We start from the raw sequence: 11,887 nt of genomic DNA on the forward strand, positions 1-11,887 counted from the left end.
TCAGCCCAGGAAAGGAAGGGGCTTCTTTCTGTGGAGGAATAAGCAGGGAGTGAAAGCTGAAAAGGAAATGGCCTTGATTTGGTTGTAGGAGCGAAGGGGAGCCACGCAGTGACCTCAGGTGGGGGAGTGTTGTGGCTGCCCTGTGGAAGAACCCCCAAACCCATCAGTAGGTGAAGATCAGCTGTATGCCAGGAGAGTGTTGAGGCTGGCCCGCCCTTTGGAAGCTTGGAGCAAGGCAGGAAAAGGGTCACAGTCCCAGGAGGAGGTATAAGTGCCCCAAGAGTGGGTGGTACAAATGCTAAATGCTTATGAGAAGAAAAGGCTGGGAAGGCTTCCTGGAGGAGGTGGGATTCTGGTTGGAACAAAGGATGAATTCGATTCAGAAAGATCAGGAGGGCTGGGCAGGGTGTGCAGAGGCCACAAGGAGGGTAACGCTGGAGGGCTTTTTTTTTTTTTTTTAATTTATTTATTTATTTTTGGCTGTGTTGGGTCTTCCTTGCTGCACGTGGGCTTTCTCTAGTTGCGGCGAGCCGGGGGCTACTCTTCATTGCGGTGCGCGGGCCTCTCATTGCGGTGGCTTCTCTTGCTGCGGAGCGTGGGCTCTAGGGGCACAGGCTTCAGTAGCTGTGGCTTGCAGGCTCTAGAGCGCAGGCTCAGTAGTTGTGGCGCACGGGCTTAGTTGCTCCGCGGCATGTGGGATCTTCTCGGACCAGGGCTTGAACCTGTGTCCCCTTCATTGGCAGGTGGATTCTTAACCACTGTGCCACCAGGGAAGTCCTGGAGGGCTTTTAAAGACCCCAGGCAAGATGTGCCATTGAAAGTTCCTGAACAAAGTATTATGACCCAGCCTTCTTCTGCCAAGTGAGGTAGCAGTGAAAAGATGGTTGTCAATGAGGATGCGGGCCCTCACTAGACACCGAATCTGCTGGCGCCATGGTCTTGGACTTCCCAGTTTCCAGAACCGTGAGAAAATAAATTGTTGTTTACTGTATAAGCCAAAAAAAAAAAAAAGAAAGAAAAAGATTTATGACCCAGACTTGAAGTTTGGCGAGGGAGTGCAGTAGGAAAGAGGTCTAACACCTCTTGAGCACTTCCTCTGTTCCAGGTACCGTTCTAAATGCGTTGTATCTGTGATCTTGGTTCCTTCCCAGAGCAAGCCTGTGAGGTTATAGCTGTTGTCAAACCCTTTTACCCTCAACAGAAGAACAGGCGTGGAGAGACAAAGAACTCTCAGGCTCACTGAGAGATGGCCCTGAACCCAGCCGCTGATGAGTCTGCACTCAACAGCTACATATTGTCAGCTGGGTAAATCCACAACTTCTTCACTTTTTCTCCCTGGACCACAGATGCCAACCTCACAGGTGGTGTGGGACGCTCCCCTCCCCTCCCTTCCCCTCCCGCAGGCAGTCCTATTTGCTGCCCTTTCCAACTGCCTCTGCACCAGTGCACCTTTGCCTCTTACCCCATGTCTCCTGGGAATTGGAGATTCTTATGAAAAAAATATATATATGTATATATATACATACACTCCAGATGCAGCTATAATCTCTAACACTTTTGAATAAGCATGCCATCAACCTGCAAATAGAGGCCCTTCTGTGAAAATCTGGCCGCTTTAGTGTTGCTTCACGGGAAATTTGCACAGCTGTTACAACGCTGAGGACAGTGACTTGTCGTCTGGGGGGCCTGCTGGCAGTAGCGCTGCTTCTCCTAGGGGCAGAGCTGTAGATAAAATATTTATTTTGAAGAAGAAAACAGCAGCCAGTTGGATAGAAAACCTGCAGAAGGTTTGTATTTTATGTGCCTAGGGGGTGAGCGTGAGAAGAGCAAGCCCAGGCTGCTTTCGCCTGTCTTGTTCCCAGAGTAAAGTATAAGACCCGCCTCCCTCTGAGGAGCCGATGCGGATTATGAGGTAGTGAGCGTCTGTGAGAACATCCAGGTGCAAGGGACAGAGGACCCAGGATGAAAGCCGAGAACCGACATTTCCTTCATTTATTCACCAAATATTTAAGAGCCTGCTATGTGTCAGGCTCTGTTCCAGGCACTGGGGATACAATGAGCAACACAGCATTCCTGTCCTCCTGGGCCTGACATTCTAGTGGGGAATCAGACAATAAACCAAATTAAATATATAAGTCGGGCGCTCAAGAGAAGCAGGAGGAGGGCGTGCCTGAGGGAAGTGGCTGTCATATTAAATAGGATAATTAGGCAGGAGTATTTGGTGCATGTGGAATGTTAAATATTGTAAGTAGACAAGACTTGTCGGTACTAGTTCGTTTGCACCTCCAGAAGTTTCTAATTTCAAATAGGACCAATACCTTTCGATATACCTTGTCACAGGGAAAAGTGGGAAAGCCTCAAATAGTGGGTCCCCTCGCATTCGGACATTTACGGTACCCATAGCGCGGGGCCGCCGCGGGACCCGCCCCGGGCGTGGGCCCCGCCCCCCCGGATCTTTGCGCACGCGCGTGCGTGGATCAGAGCGAGGCTCGGACTGCTCTTGGCCGGAGCCGGCGCCAGGCGGGGGTGGTGCAATGAGCGGTTGGATGGCGCGGGGCCGAGCGCAGCGGGCTGCGGCCCTGGGCCTTGCACTGCGGGTACTGCTCAGCTTCGGGCTGGGCCTGGAAGCCGCCCCGACCTCGATCCCGACCTGGTCCTTGACCCAGGCCCCAGGTGAGTGTGCTCCTTGCAGCCCTGGCGCCCTCCAAGCCTGCAGTTTAGCTCCGCCCCTGCCCGCCAGCAGCGCCTCACCGTTGGCTGCGCCGCACGCCCGTCCCGGACACTCCCCCTGCACGTGGCTCTAGGGGACCCAGGCCCTTGAATGAGCCTTCCCCAGTGGGAGACCCTCCGCCTGAGTTGCTCTGCCTGCCTTTAACTACCCTGCTTCGGCCCTGCTTACACTCGCTCTGCTTTGTCGTGCCCCGCTGTCACCTCTAAGCTGCCCTTCACTCCAGCGTGGGCAGGAAAGTTCTTTATAGGCTCTGCTTGTCCGACTTCCGACCTTACGGAGCTGGTCACCTGGCGCCTCCTGCAGCAGCTGCGGCTTCCATACCCTGGCGCCCGAGCCCGGGGCCATGTGGCTGAGTTTGCTCGGTGACCGTTTCCCGCCCTCCCAATCTCTGCACCTTCCTTCTCCGGCCTTAGAGAAAAAAAGGTCTTCCCTGTGACCCCAGGCCCTTGGACACGTTTGCCTTGGCCTAAATGATGTCGGTGGCCCTCTCAGAGGTTCCCAGAGGCAGCTGGGCGGGTTAGAGTGACCCCTCTGTGCTCACAGGTGCCCCTGACTTTCAGCTGTGACTCAGGTTCACACACCGTCTTATCTGGTTCTCCATCTCACCCCAAAGCCCCTGCCTTTTCAGGCTAAATGTTCCTGGTTCCTTCAAGGATCAGGACTCACATTAACCAAGTACCACACTCTACACACAAGCAGTCTCTTCTCTTCAGCACACTGTGGTAGGGACTCCTAGCGTGCCCCTTTTACAGGTGGGGAAACTGAGGCTGGGAGGTGCAACCACTGGTTGTTCCAAACCAAAGCCCTGTGAAGCCAGGTCCACTCTGCTCTGCTGCCCACCCACTTTACAGAAGGACACATGCTCCAGCAGGCCAGGGAAGGAGGTCAGAGGTTGCTAGGGAGAGGGGCAAGTCCTGGGGAGGAAGCTTTAGGCTGCCAGACCCCCATGGGCAGGGAAGGAAGTCAGCTGCAGTTGGCTCCACGGAGCTCAGGGACTGTGTGGCCCACAGGTACAGTTGGGCCTGGAGGCCGGCCTGCGGAGGGGCTGGCTGTGGGGAGTGGGGGCTTGGAGGCACAGGCCCTCGTGAGTAAAGGTGGAAGGGGCAAGAGGACCAGGATTGTATGGAGGGGGACTAGGCTGGGACCAAGCCAGGTATCTGCCACCCTCCCTGCTGCACCCAGGAGGAAACCATAAAGTCCACTCCCTTCCTCTGTCCCTCGGACTCCCGCCTGATGGCCCAGCTTTCAGGCCCTTCTGTGTTCATCCTGCTCTGGGTCCAGGAAGGCTCACATCTCAGCTGGACTCAGCCCGGACCATTGTGTGACCTGTGTCCACTTATCACTAGGCGCTGCCCCGGGTTTACAGTCAAAAGGTCACTGCCCTGACCACCACTAAGTGTCCAGTCTACGCGGGTACCAGTTCAGGGGCCATTGTTCTAAGTGGGAGGCCGAGCTTCAGGGGTCTCTGAGAGGGGCCTGAGACCCCTCCCAGGAAATAAGCTGAGACGTGAAGTCTGAGGAGGAAATCACGAGGTGCAGAGAGGAGGGAGGAGAGGGCAAACTGGGCCAGGGAACAGCATGGGCAAAAGCCCTGAGGGGGAAAATGAGCCCAGGCCTCTTGCAGAAGCAGCAAGGTGGCCGGGTCAGAGGGAGCTTGATGAAGAGGAGGAAAGTGGGAGGTCCAGGAAGGGTTCAGGGCTGGTCAGGACTTGTGGGCCACATGGAGGTTGTAGAATTTGGTTGTGAGAGGGTCACTGGACCAAGGGTTGGGTTTTTGGTTTTTTTTGAATTTTTGAATTTTATCTTTTTATACAGCAGGTTCTTATTAGTTATCTATTTTATATATATTAGTGTATATATGTCAATCCCAATTCATCCCACATCCCCCCCTCCACTTTCCCCCCTTGGTGTCCATACGTTTGTTCTCTACATCTGTGTCTCTATTTCTGACCAAGGGCTGGTTTTGAGCAAAGGGGGGCAAGGGTGGGTGACCAAATTGTGTGGCTCTCAGAGGTCTTTGGTGTCTGAGTGGAGATGGGGGTGCGGAATCTGGAGAGGTGGTGGCACATTCAGGATGGGGAAAGTGGTCAGATCTGGGAGGAGTTTAGTGGGTGAGTCGACAAGCCACGGTGACTAAGCAGGTCCTCTACCCAAGGCCTCAGTTTCCCCTTTGCTGAGCAGCTGGGACATAACGGGCCCTGCTGACCCTGACAGGTGGGCCTGAGCCAGGCCAGGTTCAGAGATGGCTCCTTCCCCAGTCTGTTTAACCATGGAACTTGGAGAGACTCCTGGGGAGACCATCTGGCCATTTGGAGCCGGGTAAAGACCCCGGGATCAGTGAGACCTGGGATCGAACCCCGACTCTGCCACTAGCTTGTAGCCTCAGGCCTTACCTCTCCTAAGTGTCTTCTGTAGAACGGGCATGGGAGTAGAATCTGCCCAGTAGGGCTCTTGGTGAGGCTGTGAACTGCTCAGCTCCAAGGCCCACATATAGTGCATCCTTAGCAAAGGGTGACCACCAATGTAGTTCCTGGGACCTGGCTTGTCTCCTGGTGGTCGCAGCCTGTGACACTGTGCTTCCAAAGGAGGGTCCAGACCTCCCAGGCCTCACTTGTGTGCATCTCTCAGGCCCCAGCACAGCCTCGTGCCCGCCCACCAACTTCCAGTGCAGGAGTGATGGCCGCTGCGTGCCCCTCACCTGGCGCTGCGACGTTGACCAGGACTGCGTCGATGGAAGTGATGAGGAGGAGTGCAGTGAGTGGCCATGCCCTGGGGGCGGGGCTTGCAAGGGGCGGGGCCACAGGGAGGAGGAGCTTGTGGAAGGGATATGGCTTTCAGGCAGGGCACTCTGGGGTGGGCGGGGCCTGAAGGGAGGGAGGTCTGGGAGAGGTGGGTTTGCAGGGGGGCGGAGTTGGTGGGGTCTTGGGAGGGAGGGCTTGCAGGGAGGCGAGTCCTTGGAAGGTGGAGCTAACAGAAGCAGGGGGAGGAGCCTTTGGGATGGGCGAAACATATAGGGTCGATTGTTCTCGGAAGGCGGGGCTTGCAGGGGGTTGGGCTGTGGGGAGTACCTGGGCCCTCTTGGCTGGGTGTTTGGGACCTGACTCACCGTGTACCCCAGGTATTGAGCCGTGTGCCCAGGACGGGCAGTGCACGCCACCCACTGGCAGCCCCTGCTCTTGTGACAGCATCGATGACTGCCCTGATGGCATCAACAAGAATGTTCTCAACTGCGGGCATCAGCCCTGCCCGGAGGGGGAGCTGCGCTGCCCGCTGGGCGGTTCCTGTATCCCACGCACGTGGCTCTGCGATGGCCACCCGGACTGTTCCGACTCCAGCGATGAGCTTGGCTGTGGTGTGTGCCTGTGGGGGCGGGGAGGGTGGGTCGGTAGACAAGGACGCCTGACACTTTACAGTGTATGACGAGGCTGGGAGCGTGGACACGTGTGTCTGCTTGCGCCCGTATTCCCATGGCGGCTGCACGAGGGCACTCGGGCAGCAGGGCTCACCAGCCTCACTGAATTTGGGATGGAGGGTGAGCCCTAAGGTCCCCCCTGGGCACCAGAAACATCTGTTCATCCCCCCATGCCCCAGTTGCCGCCTCCCCAGCTACTGAATGCCCGGACTTATTGCAGGAACCAAGACCCTCCAAGAAGGGAGTGCCACGTCCATGGGGACCCCTGTGACCCTGGAGAGTGTCACTTATCTCAGGAATGCCACAGTCACCTCTGTTGGGGACCGGGACTCAGTTCAGTCTGGAAACCGAAGTGCCTATGGGATCATTGCAGCCGCTGGTAAGATAAACAGGTCCTCCCACCCCCGGGGCTTGGAGCAGCTGCTCCTGGGAGCCGGCAGGCTGCAGAACCCGCTTTCCAGTGTGTTAGGAGCTTGGTGGGTGTGAGCCTCTTGCCACCCCCTCCCCTCACCCACTCCTGTCTTTCTGTCCCCCACAGTGGTGCTAAGTGTAGGTCTGGCTGCCGCCATCCTCTTCGTGTTGTCACGGCTCTGTGCCCAGGGATGCCTGTCCCCGCTGGGGCTGCTGGTGTCTGTGAAGGGGTCTCTGCAGTCAGAGAGGACGGCCTCAGTTCTCTGAGGGTGATTTCTTGCTGCCACATCACATGGTCCCGAGTATGGCAGGTATGGGGACCCGCGCGGGGCTGCTGGCACACCAGCCCCCAGACCTGGGTTCTTCTGGCCACGCGGCGCCAAGTACCTGAGCTCCTGCAGATGTGACCCTGGAGGCTGGGAGTGCCCAGACCCTCGCCTGGACTCGAGGAGCCTGGATGGGGAACGTGCCACAGCCAGAACCGAGGGGCTGGCCCTAGGTCATTCCTGGGGTGGCCCCGCTGCTCAGATACTACTGTTGCCCCCTCCTGAGGGTGGTGATTAAAGTTACTTCACGTCCTCTGCCTGCTTCTGGGCCTCTGTCTCCCCCTGCCTGGGCAGCCTGGGGGCTCTGCTGCAGCCCCTCTCCTGTGGTGGAGCACCCAAGCCCAGAGAGGGTGGGAGTTGGGGACCCTGCCTCTGGCTTCCTGGAATCCAGAGCAGGGGACAGTGGGGCTGGGGGCAGCAGGACAGTTTGCATTCCCAAGATGGAGCAGACCTTGGGCAGTGCCTCCCAGAGTCCTGGGCTGGGGGACCTCCATCCATTATGGCTTCTTCTCTTTGAGATGGAAGCTGGGTGTCCCCAGGTTGGTCTCCACCCTGTTTCCAAATGTAGGTCTTATTATTATGCAGGTATGGCAAGGCCAACAGATCAGGAGATGCCTGCCACTGAAAACACACTTTGTTACTCACTGATCCCAAGAGGAAGGGCATAACAGGCCATGTGGAGCCACACGGGGAAGCACCAGGGTCCATCAGGAGGCAGAGGGAGAGGGAACAACATGGACAGGAGCTTCTATTGTGGTTTCCACTGGAAGGAATGGGTGAGGCAGGGTAAACAGGCTTGGAACTGGCTAGATTGAGTAATTTCCATGGGCTCTGGGGTGTCGGCACTGAGTATCGTGTACATCTCAGCCTATCAATAGCGAGGCTTTCAGAGAGCAGCACCTGAGTACACCTGGGTACCTACTACTTACAGCAAGGCCCCCATAGACGTTACCCCAACTAGAGCCAGCATTGTGGCTAGACGGGCCCTCGTGGTTCTTATCATGATCACAGGACGTACTTCAGGAAAGATCATCAGGGAACTTTGCAGAACAAGATTTGTTACTCACAGGTTCTGGAGGGTACACAACAGGCACCCCCTCTGAGGGCCATGCAGCGAGATCATGGGGAGAGAGAGAGGGAGGGAACGCAGACCTGGGTCTCTGCCTTTATTAGGGTACGGGGGTCGGAGTCTCGGATTCACTCTTTATTGAATATAAAGCATAAGAGCTGGAATTAGGGTGCCAAAAGGGAAAGCGGGGTCTTTCAAGGCGTCACTTGTCAAGGTTACCTAGGGTTTCTGAAAAGGGGACCTTCATAGGTTGGGGTAGCTAATAACCAGGTAGGTTGTGTTGCTAGTAGCTGTGTCATGCAGCTATCTGTGTGTTTGTTCATGGTGGATGTTGGCAATCAAAAGCTTAATGTCAGGGATTTCCCTGGCAGTCCAGTGGTTAGGACTCCGCGCTTCCATTGCAGGGGGCACGGGTTCCATCCCTGGTCGGGGAACTAAGATCCTGCTTAATGTCGGGCACACTACACTGGCCCTGGGGTGATCAGGGCAGGGGCACAGTGGCTCTGGATTGGCTGGTATGCATAGGAGAGGTACACTCACTGGTGACTTGTCATCTCCAGGAACTCGCTAACCCCTCGAGGGACAGTCCCTTCCTGGTCAGTGAGGCCTCAGCTGCCAGGGTGTCAAGAATACAGAAACTGGCAATTCCCTGGCGGTCCAGTGGTTGGGACTCTGCGCTCTCACTGCCGAGGGCCTGGGTTCAATCCCTGGTTGGGGAACTAAGATCCTGCGAGCTGTGTGGCGCGGCCACAAAAAAAGAATACAGAAAGTGTAGTTAATACACATCGTAACTGCTGGGTGATGAGGACAGGGCTCTTCTTTGACCTTCATTTTCTTCATCTCCGAATGTGGTGGCCGGGGCCCTGGTAGCCCGGGGGAGCACCCAGGGTCCCACACAGGGTCTCGCGGCTTTGACATCCAGCAAGCAGGGAGCTGGTCCCTGATGACAACATGCTGGGAGAAGATAGATCTTCCTGGGGGTGGGAAGGGTGGGAAAGTTCAGCATTGGGGCTCTGCCCCCCCCATGGGAGGTTTTTTGTTTGTTTGTTTTGGTCCATGCAGCGTGTCTTGTGGGATCTTAGTTCCTGGACCAGGGATTGAACCCGGGTCTCCGGCAGTGAAAGCGCAGAGTCCTAACCAGTGGACCACCGGGGAATTCCCAATGGGGTTTGGAGTCTGGGCCTCAGGAAGCCTGTTAGGGGCCCGAGTTCTCTGTCGGGCAGCGGTGGGGGCTTGGGAGGTGGGCTGCAGCCAGGATTGGGGGACTTTGACCAACGGTGGACCAGAGGGTGCCCAGCCGTCTGGGGTACAAGGCCTTCCCCTGGCGCCCGCTGGATCCCTCCCAGCCCCCGAGCTGGGCTGAGGTTTCCTGCTGCAGAACTGGAACCCTGGTGGGCTTCTTCTAGTTGGCAGGAAGGAGTTATGCCAGAGAGTAGAATTTTCTTGGTTTTAGATCTTTTTCCCGTTTCATATTTGTTCAGGTGTGGCCAGCTGCAGTGGGCCAACAGGGCATGTTAGGGGGGGTGAGGCCAGTGTCAGACGCCACCTGAGCTGAGGTCTAGGGTCTGGATCTTCCTGGGTGTCAGCTGGATTCTCAGTGATCAGTGGCACAAACCACCCTGCAGTGACAGGCTCCAAACAACCACCGGCATATTCTCTTTTGTGGTTCCAGGTTGACTGGCCCGGCTGGTGGCTCTTTGTTTCCCCGTGAATGGTGGCTGCTGGCATCTGGGGGCTGGACTGGATGTTACCATGTCACTGGACGGTGCCAATGTCATGTCTGGCGCATGGGTGGATGGGACGCCTTTCCCTCTCTACGTGGCCTCTCTGGATGGCCCTTCCATGTGGGCACCCAAGCAGGACAGCCGCTTTCCTTTCCTGGTGACTCAGGGGTTTCCCCAAAGCGCAGAGCCAAAACCCCCAGACCTTCTAATGCTCAGGTCCGGAACTGGGCCAGCTTCGCTTCTGCTGCTTTCTGCTGGTTCAGCAGGGTCTCAGGTCAGCCCAGATGTGTGTCGGGGGTACAGGTGGGGGCCACACAAGGGCACAAACACCAGGGAGGCCTGGTTCATTGGGGCCACCACGGGGGCAGAGGGCACGAGATGGGAATGGGCAGGCTGGCGTGAGCGACTCCTGTCCCCTGGAGCCAGCTGACTGACTGTGGGCAGGTGGCTTTGCTATCTCAGGGCCAGCTTTGTCATCTGTACACTGGGGCAGCTACAGGTGCAAACGCCCATCATGCATGAGCAGGCTGGGGTTTCAGCTGCCTTTGTTCCCTCAAGCAGGGTCACCCTGTGCTGCCAGCTGCCCATCCCATCCTATAGGCAGCAAGCCCAGTGACTGGCTTCCAGGAAACTCCAGGGAGTGTCCAGGTTGAAAAGGGAGGGATGTTTGGGGAGCCCACAAGGAGGGGGACATGGTCAAGTGGGCACGGGTCCCAGTACCTGGGGAAATTCTGATGGGCCTGAGAAGGGAGGGGATGGAGTGGCGGGGATGTGTGTGGGCTGCAGTGGTGAAGATGGGGAGGGGGGATCCAGGGTGTGTGTGGTGTGTATCTTTATCCAGCTCTCACCATTTCTCTTTTCTTTTTTTAATTGGAAAACTCACATAACATGAAATTAACCATTAACTGTTTTAAAGCCTACAATGCATTTAGTACACTTGCATTATTGTGTAACCCTCACCTTTATCTAGTTGCAAGACATTTTTATCCCCCCGAAAGGAAACCCCTTCCCCATTAGCGGTCACTCCTCTCCCCCACCCCCATCCCGGCAACCACAAAAACCACGGATCCACATTCTGTCTCTCTGGACTTCTGGACATTTTGTATAAATGGAATCATACCATAGGTGGCCTTTGGTGTCTGGCTTCTTTCACTGAGCATCATGTTTGCCAGGTTCTTCCCCCAGAAGTCTCTTTGTGGCCCTTTTTATTACCGCTCCCACCCCTACCACCACATTACCCAGGCAACCACCAACTGGCTCTGACGCTATAGATTAGCTGCATTTCTAGAATCATAGAGTATGTACCTTTTTTTTTTTTTTGGTTTGGCAGTTTATACCTGACACAATTATTTTACGATCTAGACATACCATTGCATGTATGAAAAGTGAGCTCGCTTTTATGGCGGAGCTGTACTCCACTGTACGGCTGTTCTACATCCGTTTACCTACTTCCTCCGTTGATGGATATCTAGGCGGTTTCCAGTTTTTTATGATTGCAAATAAAGCTGCTGAGAACATTTATGTGTAGGTGCGTTCATCTGCTTTTAGTTCTTTTGGGTAAAATACCCAGGAGTGGAGTGGTTGCATCATATGGTAGGTGTATATTTAGATTCTAAAGAAATTGCCAACATGTTTTCCGAAGTGGATGTACCCTTACTTTCCTTCCCCCCACCAGCAATGTATATATTTCGTCTCCTTGCAGCCTTGGCATGACCTGATGTGGGCAGTCTTTTTGATTTTAGCCATTCTCACAGGTGTGCGATGGTATTGCACTGTACTTTATTATTATTATTGAAGTGAAATTCATGTAACAGAAATGTAATCTTTTTTTTAAAATATCTTTATTGGAGTATAATTGCTTTACAATGGTGTGTTAGTTCCTGCTGTATAACAAAGTGAGTCAGCTATATGTATACATATATTCCCATATCCCCTCCCTCGTGCGTCTCCCTCCCACCCTCCCTATCCCACCCCTCTAGGTGGTCACAAAGCACCGAGCTGATCTCCCTGTGCTATGCGGCTGCTTCCCACTTGCTATCTGGTAGTGTTTATATGGCCATGCCACTCTCTCACTTCGTCCCGGAAACGTAATCATTTTATTTATTTATTTTTATTTTATTTATTTATTTTCTTGGCCGCACTGGGTGGCTTGTGGGATCTTAGTTCCCCAACCAGTGATTGAACCCGTGCCCCCTGCAGTGGAAGGGCAGAGTC

The 11,887-nt window shown here is 55.1% G+C and overlaps 1 protein-coding gene across 3 annotated transcripts; it reads left to right on the forward strand.

The window, feature by feature from the left end:
* The first annotated feature begins 2,346 nt into the window (after positions 1 to 2,346).
* Positions 2,347 to 10,405, forward strand: CD320 (CD320 molecule). 3 transcript variants are annotated; one of them, XM_068537086.1, is made up of 6 exons: positions 2,454 to 2,673; positions 5,360 to 5,485; positions 5,850 to 6,083; positions 6,364 to 6,522; positions 6,682 to 6,865; positions 9,622 to 10,405. In XM_068537086.1, the coding sequence occupies exons 1-5, from the start codon at positions 2,535 to 2,537 to the stop codon at positions 6,819 to 6,821; spliced, it is 798 nt and encodes a 265-aa protein (XP_068393187.1). In that variant the 5' UTR covers positions 2,454 to 2,534; the 3' UTR covers positions 6,822 to 6,865; positions 9,622 to 10,405. The 3 variants fall into 3 exon arrangements, with proteins under 3 accessions (XP_068393189.1, XP_068393188.1, XP_068393187.1); XM_068537088.1 differs by lacking the exon at positions 9,622 to 10,405 and having other exon boundaries at positions 2,347 to 2,673; positions 6,682 to 7,135; XM_068537087.1 differs by lacking the exon at positions 6,682 to 6,865 and having other exon boundaries at positions 2,451 to 2,673.
* Positions 10,406 to 11,887: the final 1,482 nt, after the last annotated feature.

This window comes from Eschrichtius robustus, chromosome 2 (assembly GCF_028021215.1).
Source record: "Eschrichtius robustus isolate mEscRob2 chromosome 2, mEscRob2.pri, whole genome shotgun sequence".
Taxonomy (NCBI): Eukaryota; Metazoa; Chordata; class Mammalia; order Artiodactyla; family Eschrichtiidae; genus Eschrichtius; species Eschrichtius robustus.